Raw genomic sequence first — 26,346 nt, forward strand, 5'->3', positions numbered from 1 at the left:
CTTTTGCGAACACTTGTGTTTCAAAGACTAATTGCTGAGCCTACACATTCTCTTTATTCTAGACTTCTTCATGGCCGTCTTACTGCTTGTGGAGCAGCACTGCACATCTAGACTTTGATGTTTTTTATGACACTCTTATCCACTAATTAACTTCATTAATTTTGCAATTAGTGAAGTTAATTAGTGGGTAAAAATGCTATATAAAACTTCAAAGTTTGCATTTCAATCATAGTTTGTATTAAAAATAATTATCACACACTTGATTACTAAACTCAATCCAGTTAGCTCAGACAGGGTCATGTGATATTAAAACCAGCTTACTTTTGTATCTTTCCTAGCTAGTTAGTAGCATTTTCCACTAACAATTACCGAGACTTTGTCTAGTATCTGAAAATGCAGCTACAGGGAAGAGGCAACAAACGAGACAAAAAAAAAAAAAATATCATAGTATGGCTGAGTAGAAGTTGGGTTTCAGTTTCGGTAATTAGAGAAACAATCTGGAAAAGGAGAAGGTGAAAATATTAAAAAAGTTTGCCGTGAGTGGTGATATATGTGGGAACAGTACTTGGCTACCAGCCTCCCCTCCTTTGGTGAGCCATTTTGGAAGAGATGCACTCCAGGCTGTGCTGCTGGACTGTGCCAGCCTCATCACGACCCACTGCGTGTACCTAGAGGGAAAGGCATGGTAAGGAAAACCTGCTTGCTTAAGTAAGGACAGCAAAGAGGGGGTGTTGGAAAATTAAAGCAAAGAAAAATCTGTGAGGCAGGAGTGGATACTGCGATGCAGTAATAGCAATAATAGTAATGTAGTAATAGTAATAATAACAACAACTAAAAGCCATAGTAGCAGTGTAGGTGACCTCAGGACACAGCCACTATGCAAACACTCCATATGGTGTCTATAGAGCAGCCCACAGCATTTCAGACCCGTCTCCCTCAGTTTAATAACCTGTGCCTATGAGTGTATGTAAACGAATCCGTTTTTTTAGAGGGATGGGTGTTGCCTTACAGTTAGAGCCATGCAGAACGTTTGCTGTGTGGGAGCTCTTGGTTACAGGTTTTCTCCCTGGGTGCATGGTCTCGGTGGGCTGCACTGGACTGCCCCTTCCTCTCGCACAGGTGTTTCTTATGCCCTGTCCTGTCACCTCTCTGGTGGGACCTCTCCCACCTCATACCACTTGTTACTCACCAGAGCAGTCTCTCTCTCATCCCTGGCATGTCAGAAATCGCAGAATTTCCCCCTCCCCCCCCCCCCTTCCCCTCTGCACTTCTGATTTAAGCCTACGGTTTTATCTTAGAGAGCTAAGTGCTCCAAGCCCAAGCCTGGAGCAGTGCCTGAATCCAAGTTCCGGTGCTGGTATGTCCGTTTATAACATTGGCACCAGTCAACCAAGCAGCATTACTGCCTGGTCATTTCCCTGTGACGCGTATTGTATCCAATTTTATAGTTTCTTTTATACTTTCAACAGACTTTATAACAGCAATAATGTCATTCAGATAATTATACCGTAATTGACCTTAGTGTTGAGCATCCTTGGCTTTTACTGCAGTTTGCTTAATACTTCAGGATGGTCAATTATCTCGTAATTCCCACTTTGTTGGGAATTATTGTTTTAATTATTACACTCCAAATACATCATTTTGACATAGTAGTAAGGGTACGCTGGGGAATGGTCGTATTCGTGAATGCTTTAAAGAGTTACCAGCTTTATCATGTGGGAGGGCTTTTCATCTTGTCATCTGTAGTCATTACTTTTAACACTGATTTCATTTAATTATAACTTAGTCTGCTCAGGCCAGGTCTTTATCTGCAGGAGCTAGCATACGGGGAGCTGGGGCTTGCAGGATTAGAGAGCAGTTGGATGGCTGCGCAATCTGACCATATTGATTTCTTTTCTGCCATGTTACAGTGTGAGTCATCTATGGTAATGCAAGTAACTTCCAGTGGAAGTTGGGGGTAAAATGGTGATTTTTTTTTTTTTTTTTTCTTTTCTAAGCAATTTGAATTATTAATCATCCTAAATGGATAGCAATCACGCTGGTGTTGGCACTGTTACCGGTGAGAGTTTTACAGCTGCATAAGAGGCTTATATGGCCCTCCTTATGTTCATTTAATTTGCACCTGTGTGGCACTGGTACTCCATGAGGACCAGTGCCCTGCCAATGTTGGAGAGAAAACAGAGTGGTCCTTGTGGTGGGAGATCTTTTCAGTTAGCCCTGCCCAAAACAGAGACTGAAGCATAGCATGCCATGCTCTACAGCCTAGTGCAAAAGATACTGTGGGTCCAGCACTAGAAACACACTGTTCCGCTTAATCAAATTATGTGAACAAGGCAATGTGCTCAGCCTTTCTATAAATGTATATGTTCAGTTGTTTTTTGTCAGCATTTTGTGGTGTATTTAACATGAATAAAAATGTTCTACCGAAGCAGAATATGAAAAACCAGTACATTTTGCTAAAACAGAAACTAAATATAACCTACTTTCACCAAAGAGTATTTTTTCATGTGTCTGATCTAATTATTATACGCGAGCAAACACAGTGTTGGTTAGTAGGAAAATGCTACTCTCTAGTAGATTAATGCATTTTATTGAAGAAAACAGCAGTGTGAAAAGACTTTATTTCTCTATAAATTTTAATAGTTACTAAAATGAGGACTCTGGCCCATTAAGTTACAGCCTGCCAAGTCATAATGCTGAATCACTTAATTTCTCCGAGTAGCTATCCTATTCCAGCTTCTTAAAGGCAGCTCTTAGGAGAGCACCGATGTTTTAATCAAGGAACAGGGCAGAGTCTGACAGCTAAACAGTGTGCTTCGATGGAGGTGTTCTTCCACAGTCTACAAAATGTAAGGACCTCTCTTGGAGTATGTAGACTTGCACACTTAGGATCCAAGGTGTGGGTGGGTACAGGATTACATATAGGAATCTGATGTCAGTGGAAACCGTGAGGACATTGTTACATCCCGGTATTTCTCACTGAAGATAGCTCCTTACGAGCGTTTATAGGCTGAAAAGCTACTGCAAATAATAGTGGGAACTCAGTATGGGAAATAATGTTGTCCTTGGCACACTGAAAATAGTAGGCATTTGGTCCATAGGAAGAACTAGACCATAGCTCATTGACTATGTACATGACATATCTTTATGACTTAGCATAAGAGGTAAATTTAGATCTGTCAGCACCAGTACCAGAGATCCCATGAGTCAGAGATCTTTATGTGGCAGGTGCATTACATGTTGAAGGGAAAAGAAGCTAGTCCTGCGGGCGTATTGCTTGACTGGCTACATGCAAGTAAAGGGGTAGGACAGTTAAAAGTGAGAATGTTTAGATTTGTCTTGTAGTAATTGACTCTTGAGGCAAAATAATGTTAGACCTAGTACACTGACCAAATTTCAGTTTGGTAAATGAGATTCTGCCTGCTGTCAGTGAGTGAGTTGTCTCTGCTTTTCTGCTAATACCAGGTGAGATACTGCAGCAAGATCTTTTCATATTGGTATCAGGTCTGATCCATCTTTGAAGCAATGAAACCATTAAGCAGTGTGCATTGCACCAATGCCCAATGTGGTGCTCATCCTTTATGTGCTAGTGCTAATTAGCTACTTTATCATTCTGGTAGGGAGCTTTAATTTATTACTTTATTAAGCAGTGAAATCAAAGATTAAAATGGTATCTATAGCACATAGCTAACTAGATTGTGAAAAATGAAACTATATGGTTTCAAATTTGTGAAAATAAATATTTCTATTTAAATAAGTGCAGTAGTTTAATTCTTTAGACACCACTCTAATTTGTAGTTTACTGGTGATTATTTTTCTTCGTTTTAAAGCAAATTGCTTTCTGTAGGGTGAAGTTGAGAAATAATGAATTGAATTCACATTACAAGCTTCTACTTCCCAAATTGTAAATGAATATAAATGTAATAGGAGCATACTATTAAAATCTTATGCAAAAGACTGTGCTATATCGTTGCAGTAAACAAATACATTTTTCAAGCCGTCAGTTCATTTAATGTTGCGTTTCTACTTGGCCTTTATTTTAAGGGCTTCTGTGCCTACTGCCACTTCTGTGTCCAAATGTCTTAACATGTGTTGTCTCTTCAGAGCAAAAAATAACATTTTTAATTTGTGTCATATACTGTCATAGTTGATTAATGGTCTGCTTTAAAGCTAAATCATTGAATGAATTTTAAGATGTATTTGCTCAGGATAGGAAATCCTGGTCTACCTATTTTATACTGTCAGGGAGAGAGAGAGATGCAGGCAGATGGGAAAGGCACAAGGTCTGTTCAGCACTAGCTTTGTTTTAAAAATTTTTATTTCCACTCAGTGTACTTAGAGGGTAATTAACAACTGCCAATCAAAAAGATGGAAGATTTTTGCAAATTCTGCCACTCAGTAATCTGAGCCGCTGTTGACAAGAATTGGAAATTTTAGAGAAGTGGAAAGGAGGACCTGAGTGTCCCAGCAGGGAGAAATGTTTTCTCATGTGACTTGGGCAACAACCACAGCTTAACTTCTGTGGTTAAGTGTTCTTAATCCTTACCAGAAGTTTGTGGTGTAATAAGTTAAGGAAAAGAAGAAATTCAGTAATAGCGATGGAACAGAAGTTGCACAATGTAAATGCTAATTTCTTGGTTTGTGTTCCTGGTAGTAGCTATAAAATAAACCTAGGGGGGTGTGCACTGAAAACCCCAAAATCAAATCGCTGTGCTGTATAGTTTTATGCAGAATAACAGCTGTCCATATTGTGTGGAGGAAGAACCCCAAAACCAGTGTTTCTGGATGAATGGGAGGATGTAAAATCCGGCAGAAAGGAATTCTTTGGTTGTTATTCTCCCCCCCCCCCCCCCTTATATAAGATGGAAACAGTCAGCAGGGTTTCACCTGAGAATTACTTTCATCTTCATTCCTGTCAGCTCCAATTCTGCAAAATGCCTGAACACATCCTTACTTATGTACGTACAACCGTTGACTTCAGTGTGAGATAAAGTTTAGCGCATGCTTAAATGCTTTCTTGAACTAGGGCCAAAAGCTGCTGCTGCTGCTGCAATCAATCCCAGAGGGAACTTTGCATCTTTCATTACTTCCTTTTTTTGTATACCAAGACGCAGGCTCCACCAAGCTTTGGAAATATGGTAGGAGTTGATAAATGTCGTCTTCCTTGTTTAAAGGAGTATAGCAGAATTGTTGGATGACAGTGCATAAAGTACATATTATCGTCCTTTCTCCCCTCTCCCATATGCGAGCTGTTTAAGGATCATTACTAAGCGAGGTCTGCAGAATGGCAAGAGGCTCCCTGAGCCATTGCATTGTGTTTCTGTCTACTGCAGGCACAGCCCATAGTTGTAAAAGGCGCCAAAATAAAATGAGTTTAGGTGTTTTCCCCTGTTCTTTCCTGCTGCGAGACTGTTCAGAAGCTGTTTCTGGCTTCTTTCGTTACTGGAAATCTTCATTCAAATGTTTGCCGAAGTGACTTACCTTGAGCCACTTTGTTCTTCTTGATTTACACAGGCAAACATACACACATACACACCCACCCCCCTCTTCTAGAAGTATTGATTTAACCCTGCATATTTGTAGAGGAAACAAGCCAAAACCAGGCCAGTGCACAGTACTCATAAAATGGTCCAGAGTAGGTCTACGTTCATCCCATTTACACTGCAGATAGCAACTGTGATCCATCGGCTGATTGCCTTATCTGTGTCTGTTGCAATGCATTGTGCACTTTTAATACAAGACTCTTGCTGGATAGCTATCACTGATTAAAACCCAAAGTGCTCTCTGTGAGAACAACTCCAAATCATATTATCAGGTTAAGTTATATTGAGGGATAGTGACAAATGAACCACTGTTGTGAATGAGCATCTGATGATATTTTCTCTGTCTCTTCTCTGACTGCAGAGCTCTTCTGTATCTCCCTCAGCCAGTTTCAGAACAGCAGAAAAGCACAGAAATTCAACAGATTATTCTTCAGATAGTAAAAAACAGAAAACAGAAGAGAAGGAAATAGCAGCTCGTTACGTGAGTAAATTGTCTACATTGTCGAACTTAAGTGTTCCTCTGTAATTTCACTTGATTGCTGACACATAACTAATTTTAAAATTGAGGGTCAAATTTTTAACAGGTTCTTACTGCCTGCCTCTAACATCTATGCTAGGTAGAAGGTTTCAGTGTGCAGGATTGATAGTGCTTATAACACTACAAATACGGAGCACCTGGAAGGCATGTGACAAGAGGACTGAGCATTACTTAGACAGGGACTTGGTAGATCTGGACTCTGGCTTTGCTCTGCTTCTCAGTGCAATGAAACTTTGGATGAGGATTTTCATCCTGTTACCTTGTTCACCAGTGTGAAAACAGGGAAGAATGCTGTAGCTGTGGCAGCCTGTTAAGGAGAAGCCCTATAGGTGACCTAAGTATTATAATTTTATTACCCCATAAAGATTGGTAAAGGTATATGCTATGTTGCATAGTTGTGAGCAGCCTTGCATTTCAGTGGTTTATTTTTTCTTAGTAGTTAAGAGACGTTGGGATATTAAATAAATGTTTTTAACACATTGTGATTTGTTATTGCAGGACAGCGATGGCGAAAAGAGTGATGACAACTTGGTAGTTGACGTTTCCAATGAGGTATACACAATGGTGGTTACAGTGGTGGTGGGGTGTCTTCAGTGGTTTCTGTGTGTATGGGGTATACGAATAAGATTACAGCCTTTGCCTTCGTAAAGCAGCTTGAAATGCCTGAGGGAATCCAGTCAGGTCATCTTTCTTTAGAATGCAAATCCAATAGAATCATAGAATGCTTTGGGTTGGAAGGGACCTTTAAAGGTCATCTAGACCAACCCCCTCTGCAATGAGCGGTAACATCTTCAACTAGATCAGGTTGCTCAAAGCCCCGTCTGACTTGACCTTGAATGTTTTCAGGGATGGGGCATCTACCACCTCTCTGGGCAACCTGTTCCAGTGTTTCATCACCCTCATTGTAAAAAAATTTTTTCCTTGTATCTAGTCTGAATCTACCCTCTTTTAGTTTAAAAGCATTATTCCTTGTCCTATCACAACAGGCCCTGCTAAAAAGTTTGTCCCCATCTTTCTTAAAGGCCCACTTTGTATATTGGAAGGCCGCAATAAGGTCTCCCTGGAGCCTTCTCTTCTCCAGGCTGAACAACCCCAACTCTCTCAGCCTTTCCTCATAGCAGAGGTGCTCCATCCCTCTGATCATTGTTGTGGCCCTCCTCTGGACCCACTGCAACAGCTCTATGTCCTTCCTGTGCTGGGGACCCCAGAGCTGGAGGCAGTACTCCAGGTGGGGTCTCACCAGAGCGGAGTAGAGGGACAGAATCACCTCCCTCGCCCTGCTGGCCACGCTTCTTTTGATGCAGCCCAAGATGCGGTTGGCCTTCTGGGCTGCAAGCGCACATTGTTGGCTCCTGTCCAGGATTGTCGGCTCATGTCCAGATCTGTAACCCTTATTTCTACAAAGGACCTTTTTGTTTCTTGTATGAACCAAAAGTCTGCTTGAGATATTTCAAGCCAGCGTAGCGCAGCAGATAGGATGCAGCTTGTAACGGTATCTGTGTTTTCTTTCACTTTGGCCATGACTTTATTTGTGAACTTTATCAGGTCTGCCACATGCCTCAAACCTTTTCAGTCTCTCACCTGACAAATGAGATTTACTTGCATATTTCAATATCCATAGATTTTTAACATTATTTTTCATGGTTAATGGCATCAAATTTGAAGACTTTTTTTAAAAAAAAGTTGTCTTTCAGTATCCATCTTGATCTTACAATTTTATCAGCTAAATCAATTAAGGATTGAAGAAAGAAGTCACTTTTTATGACAGATCTTCATTCTAAAGTGAGAATTGCTCAAGACAAGCACTAGTGGCTAGTATGAAGTTTTTATACTAACCCATGTTACTGATGTTTAGGATCCTTCCTCTCCCCGGGGGAGCCCAGCACACTCTCCACGGGAGAATGGCTTGGACAAGACTCGACTGCTGAAGAAAGATGCACCAATTAGTCCGGCGTCTATTGCATCCTCCAGCAGTACTCCTTCCTCCAAATCCAAAGAACTTAGCCTTGTAAGTGCTTTAAAATCTCCTGACCCATGATCATATGCTTAAACACATGCTTACCCTGCTTATGGTTTCTGTCTGGACACAATTTGGATTTCCGCAGCTATCAGTAAAGCACTATGAAGCATTAGTTTAAAATTTGTTTAGTTTATCTCTTCAAGGGAATTTAGTAAAATAATGAGAAAGTCCACAGCCTTTTTTTGGGATAGGAAGAGGTTATTTTCACTGGTGGTGTGGGTAGATGATAGATGTGCTGTGCTGAGAGATGTTTTTCACCTCCCCCATATGAAAAACTGTCATTCTGAGAATAAATAAGAGTACACAGGGGTTCCTTGAGCTGTTTTCCTGTACTGCGGTTTATAGCAAATTCGGTTCCCTGCTTGGATGTGATTTGGTTGTTAGCTTTGTTTGAATTACCGGGCCATATACAACAACAATAATTTTTATTTTCTATCTAAAAAGTAATCTGTCATTTACAAGAGCCTTCCTTGACTTGCATCGCAAATCACAATGCAAAAAAAAAAAAAAAAAGAGCTGCCTGCAAGCCGGGGGCGTTCTTTCCTTTCCTGTTTGTGACCACAGTTAATCACCTTCCTGAGCTGCACAGTAACTCCCCTCGCAGTTCTTCACAGGTCAGGGTACGCAATTATTTAAAGAAATAAAATAAATAAAAGAAAGCTTAAAGTGAATGTAGTGCTCAGGAAGGGTGATGGAATGACAGGTTCAGACCCAGGAGTCAGTGGTTTGTCTGATGAAGAAGCTTGTCACAAGAGCAGCACTGCACAGTTCCTGACTGTCCCTGTCTCTGTCCTGTGTTTCCAGCACCACATTTGGGCATGAGTTGTTGGTCAGTTGTGGGTTTTTTTTCTGCTCTTCTTGTCCAGCCAGCGGTGGCCTCTCACAGAAACTCAGAATTGTAATGGGAGCAGGTCCACCATGAGCAGAGTGAGACCACCAACAGATTTCACATATGCTGCCAATGTAATTGTCAGATGGCGATGATTTGGAGTCATGGACCTCATTCTGAATCATACAGATGCCCCTGATGAGGAAAGCTGTGAAGGCTGTAGTTAATTCTCAAAGCCATTCCATCTTTTTCAGTGTCTCTGCAGCTTCTCTTCATTATCAGGGACTGTTGAAACCCAAACCCAAAAGCTAAATATCACACACACTCTGGTTGTCCTCAGCTCTCTGTCCAACTGCTAGCTAAAAAAGTAAAATAACTAACAAACTGTCTTCCTTTTTCCTTTTTGTTCATTAGAATGAGAAATCTACCACTCCTGTGTCTAAATCAAATACCCCAACTCCACGGACTGATGCACCAACTCCAGGCAGCAACTCCACTCCCGGACTGAGGCCAGTGCCTGGCAAACCCCCAGGTGTGGACCCGCTAGGTTAGTGTCTGTATATTTAGATGGTGTGAAACGGTGGCCACTTGTCCCTAACTACACTCCCTTTAAATCTACAATGACGAGGCAGTATATTACAGCTGCTTAAACTGGATGCTGAGCTGGTTCTTTAGCACTTTAGTACAGCGTGTATGTGTGTGTGTGTGTGTGTGTGTGTGTATATATATATGTATATATATTCACATATATATAAAAAACTATTTGCCAAACTTACATTTCATCTCATGGGCCTGAGCTGGTTATGTGACTTCTCTCTTTTTTTCCCCTTAATAGCTTCAGGTTTAAGGACACCTATGGCTGTGCCGTGTCCTTATCCTACTCCGTTTGGGATTGTGCCACATGCTGGTATGAACGGGGAGCTGACCAGCCCCGGAGCTGCCTACGCCGGTCTACACAATATTTCCCCTCAAATGAGTGCAGCAGCTGCAGCAGCAGCAGCAGCAGCAGCTTACGGGAGGTCTCCAGTGGTAAGCGTTTGCCGCTAGTGTATTTAGTGTTGAGAGCAGTTTATATTAAATGGAAGACCTGCGGGGTTAAATCTAGTTCAGTCTCTTTGTAATTTGGGGATTATGCTATGGAGAACATGAATTAAACAGTCTTCCTTTGCCTAACTCCATCTTTAATACAACTTTTTGTGTTGCTTGGGGAAAACTATAGGTTGGTTTTGATCCACATCATCACATGAGAGTCCCAGGCATCCCTCCCAATCTCACAGGCATCCCAGGAGGAAAACCGTGAGTATCAAATATTCAACTTTAAAAGTCAGTCATCTGTTGAAGTTGTGTTCCCTTGCTAGTTGGAATTCCCCGTAGCTACTGAAAACTATTGTGTGAATAGGAATAAATACAGCTATTTGGCAAGGGCAGGAGAAACACTGTGTAATCTTAAAGTTGCATTTGTAAATTTGTTTTAAAGACTAATAGCAGCTGACAAGGTCTGGGTGGTATAGAGTAAAGGAGACAGAAATAAATGGAAAAAGGAGCTGAATTTCGAGGTGTTACATGCTGAATCTGACTGATTGGTCTTACATGGAAATGCAAACTGGAATGGGATCTCAGCTTTCCATCTCTACTGGACTCTGCTTCTCACAAAAGCCTTGCAATTACTTGCAAACTTATCAGCTGCTATAAACAACAGAGTGCAGAGAAAGGAACACTGAAATGTTTTGTTTGATGGAAAATACTGGAAAGAATTATTGTATCATAATGTTCAAATTTATTCTTGATGGAACTGACCATAAAAGGTGACCTGCTCTACCAGGCTTCACTTGTGAGCCTCGGAAGAAGAATTATACAGATGAAGAACTCTCTGCTCACATCCCTCTTGAGTTAGAGAGGGGAAAAAATAAAACAGTGATGCAAACCATATTGATCCAGATTTTATGTAAGGGTCTTCAAGTTCCACTTCTTGTGTGACACTTGCGGGAAATTGTGACCAGCTAATACTGGAGAGTTTGAAGGGCGGGGGATGTTTGTGCCATTCCTTCTCTCACTCTTGTATGTATGAACATGTTTGTGGAGGAGTGGTTGGGGGTAGTCACACACTTGCATGCATGCGAATAAATTTATATGCTTAACCTGCCAGTGAGCTTGCGGACATGCAGGATTAATAACATATCGTGGTGACAAGCAATCAGTCCTAGTGCCTGTAACTCCTCTTGTACGTAACGTGTCACGCAAATAATAAACCATGTCCAGCTCTCTCAGATGTCACATGCTAGTTACCACCTCAAGTTGACCTTTCGCTAGTTGCGCTGCCCTGGTAAGTGGCTCTGTAAGGCGAGTTTGGAAATTGGTGTGCAGCAGCTTCTGGACCAGCTGCTTGCATTAAAAATTCTGCGGGGCACAGATTTTCATCCCACGCATGCAGCAGGCACTTAGAAATGTCTTGACATAATGTTCAAATGTTCGCTGGGTTCAAGTTCATCCTTGGTGGAGTCAGTCGCCCAGAAGGAAGGGTGACCGGCTCTACCAGGCTTTGCTTGCTGTGGTCTGAGAAACAGCAATATAAGGCGTGCAGAGCCCTCCCTGCTCACATCTCACTCATGTTAGAGGTGGGGGGAATAAAACGTGAGGCAAACTGAAATCAAACCAGTTCAATTCTGGTGCATCTCCAAGGCTTTTGAATGTTGTTGACATATTGATGACTGTTTGAAACATTTAAATGTAACTGTCATTTGTCTGCTGTAGGGCCTGAAACCTTTGAAATCTGTGGTTGTTTTAGCATGATTGCATTGATTTTTCTTCATCTTAAGTGCGGTACTTTTCACAGCTATCATTCAGGATTGTTGCTTTCTCATTTACTCTTCCTCTTCCCTTAGAGCGAAAGTTGTGTAAATTCTCCACGCTACTGAGTGTCTGTTGAAATGGAGCAGGCAGTGTGTGGCACATCAGGGATCTGTCCCCTAATAACTCTGTTTTCACTTTGGAGATATGTCAAAATGCTGAGGATTGTACAATATATAAATAGAAAAGGTAGCTAATGTGAAAAGAAGAAAAAAGTTCTCGCCAGGTGTTTATAGTGTCAGATATTTGTAAGATATTTAGAGTACTTCAAATAAGCAACATGTGGTGTTAGTTCTCAGAGTGAAAAAAAAAAAAAACAAACACTCAACCACCACAAAACCAAACCAAGCAACAAAGCAACAGTTTAATCACATGTGCTGGCATGGAGTAGTGAATAGAGTGAGAATAATGTAGTCACAGATCATTCCAGATCTAAGCTTTATTTCTGTAATTGTTAAAATATATTCTCTGGGTACTTCATAAGCATGCTAAAAATCACTTTGACTGATAAAAGTATCATACACTCAGTGCTCAACATGGCTTTGCAGAGGGTGACTGCATACAGAAATCAGAAAAGATGATAATGAAGTTCCACTTGTTTTGTTAGAGATTTCAGGTAACCATCAGCTGCTTTTTTCAGTACCTTACTGCAGCAAACAGGAATTAGGGAGATAACGAGGAAGATATTTCAGATTTCTGTGGTGGTAATCAAATCCTAATTCTACTCATATAGGCAGTTTGCTGCTTCTGACAACCACAGAAATCTGTCCTACCCTTTCCTGAATGTGTTTAATGTTAAAAAATGGAGAATGATACGACCTGTCATTCAGATCTGCCAGAACAAGAAACAGAGCGCAGGATGGGAAGAGTGCGTAAAGCTCTGGAACAGGGCAGAAAGGTGAAAATGCAGTTGCATTTTGTCCCACTGAAAATTGTTGTTCTAGTGTTAATGCACTATGAATCTTAAATAACAAATTCAATAGCTGAATTCTGAAGACTGCCTTCTACAGTGACTTTGAAGCAACAATTAAGGAAGTGATCTTCCTAAGTATTCTCATGGAATTATTTTTTTTGTAAGCTCTTCCCATCCACCATTGTGACAATGGATTTTTCATCAGTACCATGATGATTTTTTAGGTCTAAGGAAATTAAAGCCTTTGCTATGCATACCTTGGTATGTGTAGGTGAACCCTCTTATAAAGTTTGTGCTCTTGTAATAGATGTGATGTGTCAGGTAGCATCTCAGAACAAGACAATTTCACAACCTAACTATTCTCCCTGGAAAATATTTTGAGATGAAGCTGTTGATAGGTTATTCACAGGTGGCATAACTGGCAGTCACACAACACATTGTTTCTCAGTGAGAGCCCTGGTTCTGGCAAGAGAAATTGGGATTTGTAATAGTTGTGTTAGGTCCACAAAAAAAAAAAGAAAGAAGACAGCAAGGCCAAAAGAAGGAAAAAATTCCAGTGTGTTTTTGCTGGTCTGTCATGTCAGATGCCAGCAACTGTACCTTGAGGACTTAACTCCTTTACGGTGGAGGTTTCACTGCACCCTTAGGTACAGTGCTGGACAGTTTTGCTTGAGGGGTGTGGGACCTGCAGTGTGTTCAGGGCAGCTTGGCAGCGGTCCGGCTGAAGTTTGCACATTAGAGTCAGTAAGGGAGCAACCAGATGTCCTCTGGCACTCCGCTACCTGCTGTGCTCTGCAGCAGACAGTCAACTGTTTCTGTCTTCCAGGGGGCCATAACCCGACCTTCTTTCCCTTCTTTTCATGTGGTGGTCTCCCTGTGTCCCAGGTTCATGAGTAGTGTCGTGTATCCTCACTGATGCCAGAAACCATCATTGCATGAGTTGTAAAAGCTCATTGGATTGGTAGATGGTGCTTGAGTTTCCATGTTAAAAGAAGAGTACCTAAGCTTATGCTTTGAGGGCCACACTATAGATAAATAAATAATTTCTTCTTTGCATGATTAAAGATTGCAAAAGGAGCTGAGTGTACGGTCTGAATGCCCCCAGTGGAAACATACCTTTAATTCTGTTTTCTTAAATAGTCTTGAAGAAAAACTTCTTAAATCACCCCCTATCATTTTTTTCCCTGTCAGAGCATACTCATTTCATGTAAGTGCAGATGGTCAGATGCAGCCGGTTCCTTTCCCTCCTGATGCCCTCATTGGTCCAGGAATCCCTCGCCATGCCCGTCAGATCAACACTCTGAACCATGGGGAAGTTGTATGTGCAGTTACCATCAGCAACCCCACGAGACACGTGTACACGGGTGGGAAAGGGTGCGTCAAAGTCTGGGACATCAGCCACCCTGGGAACAAGAGCCCCGTCTCTCAGCTGGACTGCCTGGTAGGTGAACAGTGGCATACGACAGTGGAAGAAGATAGCAGGTTGTGTTAAGATTGAAATGATACCGCTAAGATATAAAAAACAGTGGCTATTTGAGTGCTGCCATTGGTATCAAAGCTTGATATTTCATTTGTAATTATTTTGTTTCTTTTAGAACTGAGTTTGAAGTATGTTCCTTGTCGTACTTGTGGCTTTTTTCCCCCCAATGAATCAAAACATCTTTAATATCCTAAAATTGTATTGGTAGGGGGAAAGATCAAAGACAGCACAGCAAATATTGTTTATAAACTTTGACATTTCTTAGCAATCTTAAAGCTTTATATCCTATCATGCTAAAAATTGCTGTCTTGCAGCTGTATTCTCTGAAAATATTTGAAGATTGTGTCACATATTTTGTGTCTGTGTATGTGTGTGAATGCGTTGTCCTGTCTTAATGTGACAATTAAAAATATCCGTGAGTGTTATTCACAAATTATTTGAATGTACTAACAAGATGAACCATTGTTAGCAACTTTTCTCATGTCATTTAGCAGTTCTTGGTAAGATGTTGCTTCTTGTTACAGAGGCAGTAAAATGAGAACTGTGCGGCACATGTAGACATATAATGAATTGCTACACAAGTTGCTACACAAATGAAGAAAATTGCCCAAATATTTTCCTCTGACATCTTCTAGATGGTGGCAGCAAGTCTCACTGGAACAGAAGGGAGGGGGAGTGTGCAGGGAATTTGGTACTCCCCCATGCCGAGAGGTTAATGTGCTGAAATAAACAGAGTATGAAAATGTAACTTTCTACACAATCTGTTGAATACAGCTATCTTGAATTGTTTTGGGCTGGGTTCGGGTCTTTGCGTTTTGATGCTAATTAAGATTAAATATCTCTCACTACTGAATTTTGTAGATCAAGTTTAAGTACTTCCCTAATGTCGTGTAATTTTCTGGCATTAATACACTTTATCATTGTCATAAGTATAAATGGCTCATTAAAACCAGGAGGGAATACAATACTTTTATGGATTTCTGCTCTCATGTTAATGCTGTTTTCCTTTCCTCATGAGTAATCTCTTGATGGCTTCTGTCTCCACAGAACAGAGATAACTACATCCGTTCCTGCAGATTGCTCCCCGATGGCCGCACCCTGATTGTTGGTGGGGAAGCCAGCACGTTATCCATTTGGGACCTGGCAGCTCCAACTCCTCGCATCAAAGCAGAGTTGACATCTTCTGCTCCGGCTTGCTATGCTCTAGCTATCAGCCCTGATTCCAAGGTCTGCTTCTCTTGCTGTAGCGATGGGAACATTGCAGTGTGGGATCTGCATAACCAAACTTTAGTAAGGTAGGTCAACAGAACTGGATCATCAGGTTGTGAAGAATTAATTAGACACAGCCTTACGTGCTCTTCTGCGTACATACGCTATTTTCTCCACGGTGTCTGCATAGCTGCTTCCAGTATTTCATTGCCAGGCAGTAGCTGTGGTAATACCTTGACAAAAGTCTATGTAATTGTTTATAGGTGTTGAGAGTTTCATAATTCCAGGCCTGTTGAGCAGCCCGTAACTATAATTTTCTAAGATCAGCTGGTGTTGACACTGCTGTAGTTTCTTTGAACAGATGGTTTTCTTTGTTTCCATGCAATACGCTGTGCTCACACTCCAATCTCTTTAATCAGTGCTCCAGCAAATATGTCTTGGGTAAAGACGTGTTTAAATTACTGTATTGCAAACTTAGCATCTTAGGAGTATGGGTTGCTGCTCAACACTGATGTACAGTAAGCTAGGAGCCAGTCATACAGAGCTTCTCTGTGCACTGTACTGTGTGTATGTTGTTATATGTAATATATCAGTATTGCATGTAAAGTCAGGCTTTTAGTCCCTGATGTTCCTATTTAGACTGCCCTTTTTTTTTTCAGCTTTGTTGGTGACCTGCAGATTCTTCTTAAACTCAGGGAATTTTGACGATCATGCTACATAGTGGGGTATTTTGAATCGAGTAGTGGGTATCACACAGTCAGCAGCAAAGATCCCCAGAGTATCTGACTCGTAAAGTGTGCTTTTTGAAATCAAATTAGCACTTGGCTGTCTGGCCTGATTGCTTCATCAATTCATCACAAAACTCACGTGGTCGTCCCAGAGTTTATATTAATCTCAGATTGCTATTGGAATCTACGTTACTGTAGTCTTTAATGGCTGCATGTCAGGGACTGAAAGAAAAAGGAGGTATTTTGTATACATGCTCAGAACCGACTCTTTCCAGTGTGAGAACATGCGTATCTTCTCTCAATATCTTTAGGCAATTTCAGGGCCACACGGATGGAGCGAGCTGTATTGACATTTCTAATGATGGCACCAAACTATGGACAGGAGGCTTGGACAATACAGTCAGATCCTGGGATCTCAGAGAAGGGAGACAGCTACAGCAACATGACTTCACGTCACAGGTTCAATCTCAGAAGCTTTGGCATGTTAAGAAAAATCTGTCATGGTTTTCTAAAATAAGCACTTTTGGGTTTTGGGTTGTTTTTTTGGGTTTTTTTGTTTTATTTTTTTTTTAAGCAAATAAAGCAGGCTCAACGAGAACTCCAAAGAATTTTTCACTTGGTCTCACACTTTTTTTTTTTTTTTTAATTAATGTGGCAGCTAAACATCTTTCTGGATTATGACTATTTGACAGATTAGTACTTCTTCCATGAGAGTAGTGGAGAATCCTTTTTATAAAAGAAATGCCAGATTAAAGTGTTCCTGTGTGTAATCTGTTCCCGTTTCTGTAGATTCTTGTTCGAAAATATTTCATGGAAGTATATTTAAATGCTGTCAGATAAACTAGGACATTAACTTTTACAGCTTGATTCAGTGCTTTATTATTACAGTTTTAACTGAGCTTTGTTTACATGAACTTATTTATCTTTATTACTATAGTAATTGGATTATCATATTTTTAAAACTGTAGTAGACCAAAATGTGGTTTTGCGTAGCGTTAACAGTGTAGCAAGAGCTGGTTTTGAATATCTGTAGCTCATTCCTTTACTGATTGAAGCATGTGCTATGCTAATTCCAGATCTTCTCGCTGGGTTATTGTCCAACTGGTGAGTGGTTGGCGGTAGGAATGGAAAACAGTAATGTTGAGGTGCTGCATGTTACTAAGCCAGACAAGTATCAGCTGCATCTTCATGAGAGCTGTGTGTTGTCGCTCAAATTTGCTCACTGTGGTAAGCAAATCTTTCTATGCTGGTGTTTTCCCTCTTCATAAATTCAGTCAAGATTGCCTTTAAATGAAATTAGGGGTATAGTTAAAAATTAGATGTTAAATTTAAGTATTAAAATTATTTTAAAAATTCTATGTAACTGCTTTTTTGTGTGAACTGCTTATGTTGTGATTGAACATTGTAGTGCGAACAGATGAAAATGTGACTGTTCTTTGGATGTGTTTTCCATTAATGTGTGAATGCATTGGTTTTACGATTAATCTGTTTCTTGGGGTGCATTCCTTGAAAAAAAATGCAACAATAACGTTTAAACAATCTGTTGCAGGCAAATGGTTTGTAAGCACTGGAAAAGATAATCTTCTTAATGCCTGGAGAACACCTTATGGAGCCAGTATATTCCAGGTAATAATCTCCTAAAAGCTACTTTCCGCATACATTACAGTGCAGTAGAGCTGCACATCTCAGGGTCTGTCATTAGCTTAAGGAGTTTTTAAATGGAAATTCTTGTCTAATTACTATGTTCCTTTAAGACTTGGTCTGTAATTAAAGAGAGATATGCTTTTGTCCTTTCTAACATTTGAGTAATTTAGCTCTTACAATAAAGTAGCCCTTTAATCCGAAATTGTTTTTAATACCCTTCTTCATCACCTTCTTGTGTGTATTGCTGTAATGCAGTACCCAAGTCATGGCATTAGGTGAGCATTCACTGAAGGTCCAAAATGTAGCTCAACTAGTGAGAGTCATAGTCAACACATATATTTTTCTTGAATGAGATGTGTAAAGTCGGTGGATTGGACAGGCAGACTCCTGAGCTGAAGACTGTATCCTTATGGAGGGAGCCCAGTGGAGTGTAATTGGCAGTTGTAACCTTTCTATAGTCTTTAATCCGTCTGTGCCTAATTTTAATGGCACTTCAGTGCAATTAAAGAAAAGTGGGATTTTTGGCATGTCCTTCTCTTTTACCTACAGGTACCCCTAGGCTAGGAATTTCTTGAATTAAGTTAACTGGCATTCCGGTTTAAATGGTCAGGTCTCACCTGTGCTGATACCTGCCATGTCTCTGCCTTTGGAGACAGCGCAGTTTGCCTTGACATGAGAAAGCTGACGTCTGAGTTTTCTCAGTGGAGGCTATTCAGCTCCGGAACCACCTCCTACAGAAAGCCCAAATTGTCCTAACAAGAACACATCTCCCTTAAAAATGATGTTAAAACCCCAGTCCAGGTTTCTTAATGAGGGGTAGAGAAAGAAACTTCCTGTGCAGTGCAGCGAAGGTTTCTTGGCAAAAACTTGGCATGATTGGGAAGTGTTTAGCTCTTGCAGTGTCGGGCAGAAAAGAATGTGGACATATGTTATGTAAAGAAAACATGCACTAAAACAGCAAGTAAAATGTGACAATACGTACACATCATCTCAGAAAAGACAGAAAAGCTGGGAGCGACAGCTACTGCATCCTGATGTATCCTGTCTCCCATTCACCTGCTATACGCTGTTGCGCATCCTATTCCACCACAGTATCTTTTCATATTTTCATCCTCCCTGATAATGTAAATTCCTTTGTGCAAGGCTTTTGTCTCCTGTGTTGGGGAGATAGTGAGAGGAGATACAGTTACTTCTGCGGAGTCTCTTTGTTTCATACCTGTGGGTGGGTAGGGCTTTGTAGTGCTTCTCCATATGGATTTCTGGTTTACAACAAAAAAAGGAGGGAAGAAGAAGATGGCTTTTCATTCATTTTTATGCACAAGCTGACTTATAAAATATTAATAAATGCTCATTGCTTGTAAAGTGTATAGAAAGGACTGATTCTTTGTATTTGATTGATTGATTGATTATCTCTAGGTCCATAACATTCATTTCCCTTTCCGCTGCTGGTTTTTGTTGCCATAGAGCTTTAGGTGGAACAAGTTTGGAGAAACAGTCTTGTAACAAAAGCTGCCACTATGGTACTGATATTTAAATCAGCTTGCGGTGTATTCCCTCTCTATAAACTCTTTCAATTAATCTTCAAGCCCTTCTGGATTGAAGGATTGGAAAGACATAATTTTCTTCTTTTTTCTTTTTTTTTTTTTTCTCCTCCTTGTAGTCCAAAGAATCCTCATCTGTGCTTAGCTGTGATATCTCTGTGGATGACAAATACATTGTCACTGGCTCTGGGGACAAGAAAGCTACAGTCTATGAAGTTATTTATTAGAGACAAATCTGAATGCAGACAGAACTCCTTCTCCTAGCACTTTGCTGTATATTCCTTTTTTTTTTTTCTTTCTAAACTGAGAAATTAAATGCTCATCACAGTTGTGGAATTTATTTTTACCTTCTTAACTTGCTATTGATTTGTGAATGCTCATTAAGAACTTGTGATACCAAATTGTCAGATATCTACTTGGAAGAAGATGGAATAAGCATACTTAACAGTGAGCTTGACTCTTTAATTATGTATTATAGCTGTAATGTATTTATTTTGTTTAAAGAAGGCTTTCTAACAATGAACTGACTAAATAAAGCTGTCTGGCCCGGCTTTAGTTTGAAAGGTGCATTGTATACTTTGTGTTTTTGCAGGTGGATGAATTGGGGATCTTGGAGAAGGATGTTCAGGAGATAGTTAAAGTTACACTAAATAGACTTGTAGTTTCTATTTAAAAAAATAAACTTTGTTATATTTTTTAGTCCTGTTCTTGGATGAGACCTCTAAGTGTTATTACAGTATAATTATTTGGTGGGAAGATGCTGTATCTTAACTATTTTAGACAGTCTTGGAAACTTAGGAAATTGCAAACTGTAGCCAGTAATCTACATGCCTGTGATGAATGGCAAATTCAATTCACATCTAAATTAAATTCACTTTAAGTAAGAATGTGCTAATTTATATATTTGCAATGTTAATATAGCATCTTGTGTACAGATTTGTTCTCAATGCTTTTCTGTTGATAAACATAAAGCATTTTGGTGTCAAGCTAGGTTTTTTAATATAAACACCTCTCTTTGTTATATTGTAGAGAGTACAATAAGTTGCCTCAAAGAATCACCTTTGTTACTTCTGGAAACTTTTGCAATGTTTCCTTGAAAATGGGGATATGTGTCTTTGGGCAATTTTTCAATTACAAGAGATTATGAAAAATATTTGATATGTTCTTTGGAAACTGCACTGAAATAAGAATGGATGCCTACCAATATACAAACTACAAAAGCAATGACCTCCGAGGTAGGATTTACAAGAGTACTCATTCCGACATACAAAAAGGAATGGATTCTCATTGGGATAAGGACTTGCTTTGTTCGCCAGCAGTTCAATCCAAGTCTTGATTGGATGTCCCTAAAACGGACGCAGACTGAGCCATTGTGCCAGAGACAACGTGTTATCTTTTTATGTTGTTGTTGTTGCTGTTAAACTATGATCTGTGACTTTTTTTTTTGAATGCTTTAAAAAAAAATCTTTAAGTCTGTGGATCTGCTGATGTACAGTGCCTTTGCTGCTATGGATCAAAATCAAAAGACCCGTGTAGATAAATCTTATTGTATAAGTAGAAAATTACTTAATTTCATACTAGAAATGGATTGATGCTGCAAGTTAAAATGGACTGTTCATTGAAGTTCCAAATGTGGTAGCAAAAAATGGTGTCTTAAGTGCTTAGTGTTTGATGTCATTAACAGTTTCGTAATACTCTACATTGTAGAAAGATTTTGATACTAAACTGTGTCATTGTACATAGTTCTAATGCATTGTATTGACCACCAGTACTTCTATAATGGTAGATTATTGTTTGTGCATTCAGACTTTTAAGCATTAAACATAAGTAACTTCTAAGACCTATTTTTCTATTTTTTTTTCCACTCTCTCATTCTTTTTGCATGTGATAATCTTGGTTATGTGTGCAGAATGCTGTCTGTAAGGACAACAGGCATTCAGTCGCAGGACGTGCCACTGCAGATACTTTGTGGTTTTGTCACTGAGAGACAATGTAGAGTTTCACAAAATTTCTCCGAGCTAGCAAAATTAATTAATTTATAGTTTCCCAAGTTACCTGACTGCAGTGATTCTAAACTCTTGGAGGCATCTGCCACAAGACTTTGGCCATGTCATCTGGGAATTTGCCACCTCCCATTTGTGTAGTTTCCCGCCTGATACAAAGCTTCACATTATCCCATACCTTGGAGAGAGTGAAACTGGGGATGATTCCTGCTCCCACGCCTGCTGAAGTATGCGGAGCTCAGCAGGACATGGGGAGTGGTGTTGAAGTGCAGCATCGCACCTGGGTTTCACCATCCAGAGCGAAAACCTGTTCGTGCCCGTAGAAAGGCTTCTCTTGTCTACAGTTGGGTTTTGATCAATAAGTTAACCCAGCTTCCATTGAGTTAAGAAACAGGTTAAAGCGAACTAGGGGAAATTAATTTATACACTGTTGGGGGCGGGGTGGGAGGAGTTGTGCTATTTGTAACAGGAGAACTGGAAATGGAAAAAATGCAAGGAGAAATTGGAATTAAGTCTTTCTCCTGTAACCCATTACTGAAAAGCGACATTGTGCATATTGGAAATTCCCAGGCATACAAGCCTGTCCTGCTGTGACGCGCCAGCCCGTGGTGACGGCTGGTACATGAACCCAGGCTGAGAAATTCTTTGGGTTTTTTGAAATGCCAAAACAAGGCTTAAGCTGATGAGGTCATTTACCTGTACTGTGAGTGACTGGGTAGTACTTGTTGATGGGGGGAGTGTAGAGGCAAGTTTTCCTCAGAGCTATCAGTTTCCTTAGAGTTAAGAGTGAAGAGTTTTCCAGATGTCCTCCAGAATAATGTGAGTTCACTGGCATTGAGGTTCTGTGCTGCTTAGTACAATAATGCTTCATAAAGGTAAACATGGTACAGATGCTTTCTGTTACTCTTGTCTGAAGAGATATAATTTACCTGTTACTATATTGGAGACACCTTTTATTTTCAAAGGCATTCAAAAATTTAAAAGGCTAGGGTGTACTCCATTTGCTAACAAAAAAGAAACCACTGCTTACTGTTTGCAGAGGATGTTATATTTTTATGTAGTAGTTCAGGCATAAGAGATTACTTAAAACCCCTGAGATAAAGCCTTCCTTTAAAAAGAATAAAACATTGCATACTCCTGACTTTATAGCAGAGCTAGTTTTGACAGCGAAGTAATATACTTTTAAAGCAGCCTGCCATATATCTGCTTATTAATGTTTGTATTGATGGCTTGTAAACAGTCTAGGAATTAAATGCTTTAATCCAGGATTACTGCAGTTAAATGTGTAATCATCCTAATTTTTTTCCCCTTCAGGGTTCAGTGCAAGTGAGCGATGGTACAGAGCTATTTTCTGTTTTTCAGTTAAGCATACGTAGGATCACCTTCCTTTTTCATTCTTTGGTTTCTCTCACTACTGCAGAGCACAATTTTGTGCAAAATGTTTTGTTACACAGGTTTTCTGTGCCACAAACATGTGGCCAGCATACTCCGTATTCAAGGTATAACCATTGCTTTCTCTGTATTCTTTTTCCCTCTCCAATGTTTAGTACAATGATACATTAGGAAAGCCATTTCTTTCTAATCTTTGTACCCTTTCTGATTGGCCAGTATAGACATGTTTAAGGTGAGTGCTTTCCATCAAAATAGTATTTTCTAAAAATATGCAGTTTTAAATTACATTTTTCCTGCTTGTTCTTAACTGAAAGTGATTTTTCTCTACTATTTTTAAGCTACTCAGTTACATAAAAAAGAAAAAAAAGATATATTTTACTGGCCGTGATTTTCCTGTATGAAGGATTTCTAAGTCTGTACTGGAATGGTTCAAATTGGATTTTGTGTTTGTTTTTACTCTGGCACCTGAAACACATAGGAAATTCCTTCTTCCTGAAATGTTGATGTGTGTGTGAGAGAAACAGGAAGGTAGCTATGCAGGTCTACGTACGTCTGGAGTATCTTCTACAGAAACACAGGTCAGATCCTTTGCACAAATGAGTTCATCTGTGCTGAAGACAACAATGCTCCCATGGCTTACACAGCTGAAAATCTAGCTCACTGCTATAGGCATAGAGGACTCAATCAACCCATTTGGATTGTTTTGTTTTTAACAGTTTGGTCCTTTGAGCCTCTTCTGGTTTTGTACTAGCATGTTTATTTGTGATCATCCCTACTGAAATCCTGATGTGACTAGCTTCTACTCAAGGATTTGTGCTCTGAAAGAATGAAAAACAAACAAACAAAACTGTTAAATAAAATATGCTCAAGTTTTTGTATGTGCAGGAGTCAGGAAATTCAAAGCAGTGGCTTGGGCCGCAACTGTTTCTCATTTCCATTGAATGTACTACATCTTTGTGGCACGAAATTAGCACTGAGTTCAGCAATACAAAATACGCTTTAGAACATCAAGTATGGCTACTGAGAAAAGTGTCACTTTGAATTTTTCAGAGCAAATGCACTCTGAATAGCTTAGCCAAAGAACTGCTCTTACGTGGGGTATGTGGGAGGAGTGGTTGCGTTCAGTACTGAAGACCTTCTCTGATACTAACATTTTGTACTGACCATAGTGGTATTGAAGAGGGTTGGGCAGTATGGGCTTGATGTGCAGCCAGCCAGTTTGCCATGTGTTTACATGAGAATCCCCTTCCTGGGCATAGCAGGAGATGAATCCTGGAGTAGTGTGCTGTACAAGATCATCTCTGACAAGCTCCTAAATAATGCACCTGCCGCATCTGCTTTTGAACCAAGAGTTACTGAACATAACCCTTGAGATTTCACGTTTCTTCCGGTATTTGGAATACAGCGTTTCCACCTCAGAGCAAGAAATTTTTATGTCAAAACCAATAAATGTTCTTACTCTTACCAAATGATTTTCTGTCTCGGTTACAAGGAAACAGTATTATAGTGTCTTTTTTTATTATTAAAAATGGTGTAGTCTGACATTTACAACACGTCCATAAACCTGCCATCAAGTGCAAAGAAGCTCTTCTGGGGAGTCACTTTGACTCACATGGTTATGTTCTAAAATGTTGTTGCAGAAATACATTTTTTCTTGTTTTAGGGGAGATTAACCTATGATATTGTATGCATAGTATACACATTAAGGGAGGGACTGCCTAGTAGTTACTTCTGCATCTGTGGTTTGGACTTAGCTGATTACCCCAGAATGCTAAAATGCATCTGAAGGGTAAAATCAGTGAGTACAAATATTTAAGGATTTTAAAAAAAATTCTGCTGTTCTACAGTAATTATATTGACCCAAACTGTCTTTTAATGTCATATCAAGATAAGCATCTGTATTACACCTTCTTTTCATATTCAAATAAAAGAAGGGGTGGAAGAATTTAAAGCTAATCTTTACCTTTCAATCAAATCTGTTCGTTAAAAAATACCCCAACGCTAGTGCTTGGAGGAGTAATTGTCTTGGTTTTATTGTCGTTATTCCGGAATAATTTTATAACGTGCTGTGGCACAATCCACAGTAATGCTATAAAAGGGGATAGGTGATATGGCTGCTATTAAAAGCCTGGTTTTAGACAGTGCTATTGACATAAAAAAAGTCAGCGTGACTTGGTGGTTGAAGGTGTTACCTCATTTCCTGAGCAAAAGCAATATGGATTTTTGGCAGTATATTTGAATGCTTTTGGATGTCTGTCCGGTATGGCTTAGGGAAACTTTGAGGGGTTTCAACAATTCTGTCTTGATTTTTTTTAACCGTATTTTAGGATGCAAGAAATGGTGCATAGGGTCCCAGCACCCTCGGCAGGAGGTGCCATGTGGAACAGGCTGCTGCTCCACTTCTGATTCCAGGCTCCGCTCTGTGCTGCCTGGCATGTAGTGAACAGATTTGCATGAGCCCTGTGTAAAGTGTTTTTACATTCTTCTGCATGAAAGGCATTATCTAAAGGCTAGATATCTGTTATTTAGAAAAATTTGTCACAGCTGTATTGAAATCTAGGGAGACATTTTCTGTTGGGGAAAGAACAAGGAGGACCTCTGGGGAATCGAGCATTTCAACCCATTATCAAGCACTGTAAATGTGCAAATGAGGCAGTTGCACCACTGCATTATACACTGTCAGTCTTCTGCTGGAGTGGGGAGAAAAAAAATCCTAAAATACATGGTATAAAGATAACAGACTTCCTTGTGTTTCAGCATGGCTTTAAGGTATTAGGTATGAAGTCCAATTTACATTCATTTTAGAATAAACAAACATGAATCCTCTTGTGATATTAATGATGACATGGCTAGCCATCTTACAAAAAATAGTGACATTGAAAGAATGAGGATAGTTACCAGGATTTCTGCTCTCCAACACATGAGCAATATTATACAAAAAAAAATCTGCTCATTTTACATCATAATCCTCTAAATGTGGACAGTAATTTTAATATTTCAATGAATATATTTTTTCCAAAGCAACATTAATGTCATCCTCCCATTTACCTATGCACATGTCTTTGCCTGATTAAAAAAATTCCCATCTCCATTGCAAATTAGCTGATTTCATTCAGGCTTCTAAGAAAGAATCAGAACAGCTTCTTTACGTCATATCAATTTTAGGATTTTTTGGGGTTGTGTGTGACTCTGCTGCTATTTTCTTACTCCTTCCTCCCCCTCTGAGAACCTTCCTGAAGCTGGTGTTCAGCACTCAAGAGATGCTGTTGCTTGTGGCTTGGTCTTGATCTCGGGGGTTGCTCAGCGAATGGGAATGGAAAGCGTTCACAGGATTTGGCTGGCTGTAACAACTGCTGTGACAGCTGTTACAGACTCATTTATGCCTCGTTCTTCCTCTGAGCAGTCTTAAATAAAGAGATGCAGTAGGAGCAGTCCTCTGTCTAGCTGACCCTTCTGCTTTACCAAGTTTCACAGGTGCTCATCAGCTGGAAATGACAGAAGAGTAGAAGGAGCTGGGAGTCCTAGCTGGGCTCAGCATGCCAGCGGGAGACAGCCATGAAAAAGACAAATGTGATCTAGGATGTGTCAGGAGAGGCATTTGCAGCAGAGATAGGGAAGTATTGCTGCCGTTACACAAGGCACTGGCGAGACCTCACCTG

The 26,346-nt window shown here is 40.0% G+C and overlaps 1 protein-coding gene across 7 annotated transcripts in view; it reads left to right on the forward strand.

The window, feature by feature from the left end:
- Positions 1–20,678, forward strand: part of LOC309602798 (transducin-like enhancer protein 4) — a 99,922-nt gene extending 79,244 nt beyond the window's left edge. For 6 of the 7 annotated variants that reach the window (XM_082336749.1, XM_082336750.1, XM_082336752.1 and 3 more), the window contains 12 exons: positions 5,905–6,024; positions 6,580–6,633; positions 7,937–8,089; positions 9,345–9,477; positions 9,766–9,959; positions 10,150–10,226; positions 13,882–14,131; positions 15,218–15,465; positions 16,419–16,566; positions 17,184–17,334; positions 17,657–17,733; positions 19,412–20,678. In XM_082336749.1, the coding sequence (XP_082192875.1) occupies positions 5,905–6,024; positions 6,580–6,633; positions 7,937–8,089; positions 9,345–9,477; positions 9,766–9,959; positions 10,150–10,226; positions 13,882–14,131; positions 15,218–15,465; positions 16,419–16,566; positions 17,184–17,334; positions 17,657–17,733; positions 19,412–19,519 (1,713 nt within the window). In that variant the 3' untranslated portion in view covers positions 19,520–20,678. The remainder of the gene's footprint in view (positions 1–5,904; positions 6,025–6,579; positions 6,634–7,936; positions 8,090–9,344; positions 9,478–9,765; positions 9,960–10,149; positions 10,227–13,881; positions 14,132–15,217; positions 15,466–16,418; positions 16,567–17,183; positions 17,335–17,656; positions 17,734–19,411) is intronic. The other variant, XM_082336751.1, reaches the window with a different exon arrangement.
- Positions 20,679–26,346: the final 5,668 nt, after the last annotated feature.

Source organism: Platalea leucorodia (assembly GCF_965183815.1).
Source record: "Platalea leucorodia genome assembly, chromosome: Z".
Lineage (NCBI taxonomy): Eukaryota > Metazoa > Chordata > Aves > Pelecaniformes > Threskiornithidae > Platalea > Platalea leucorodia.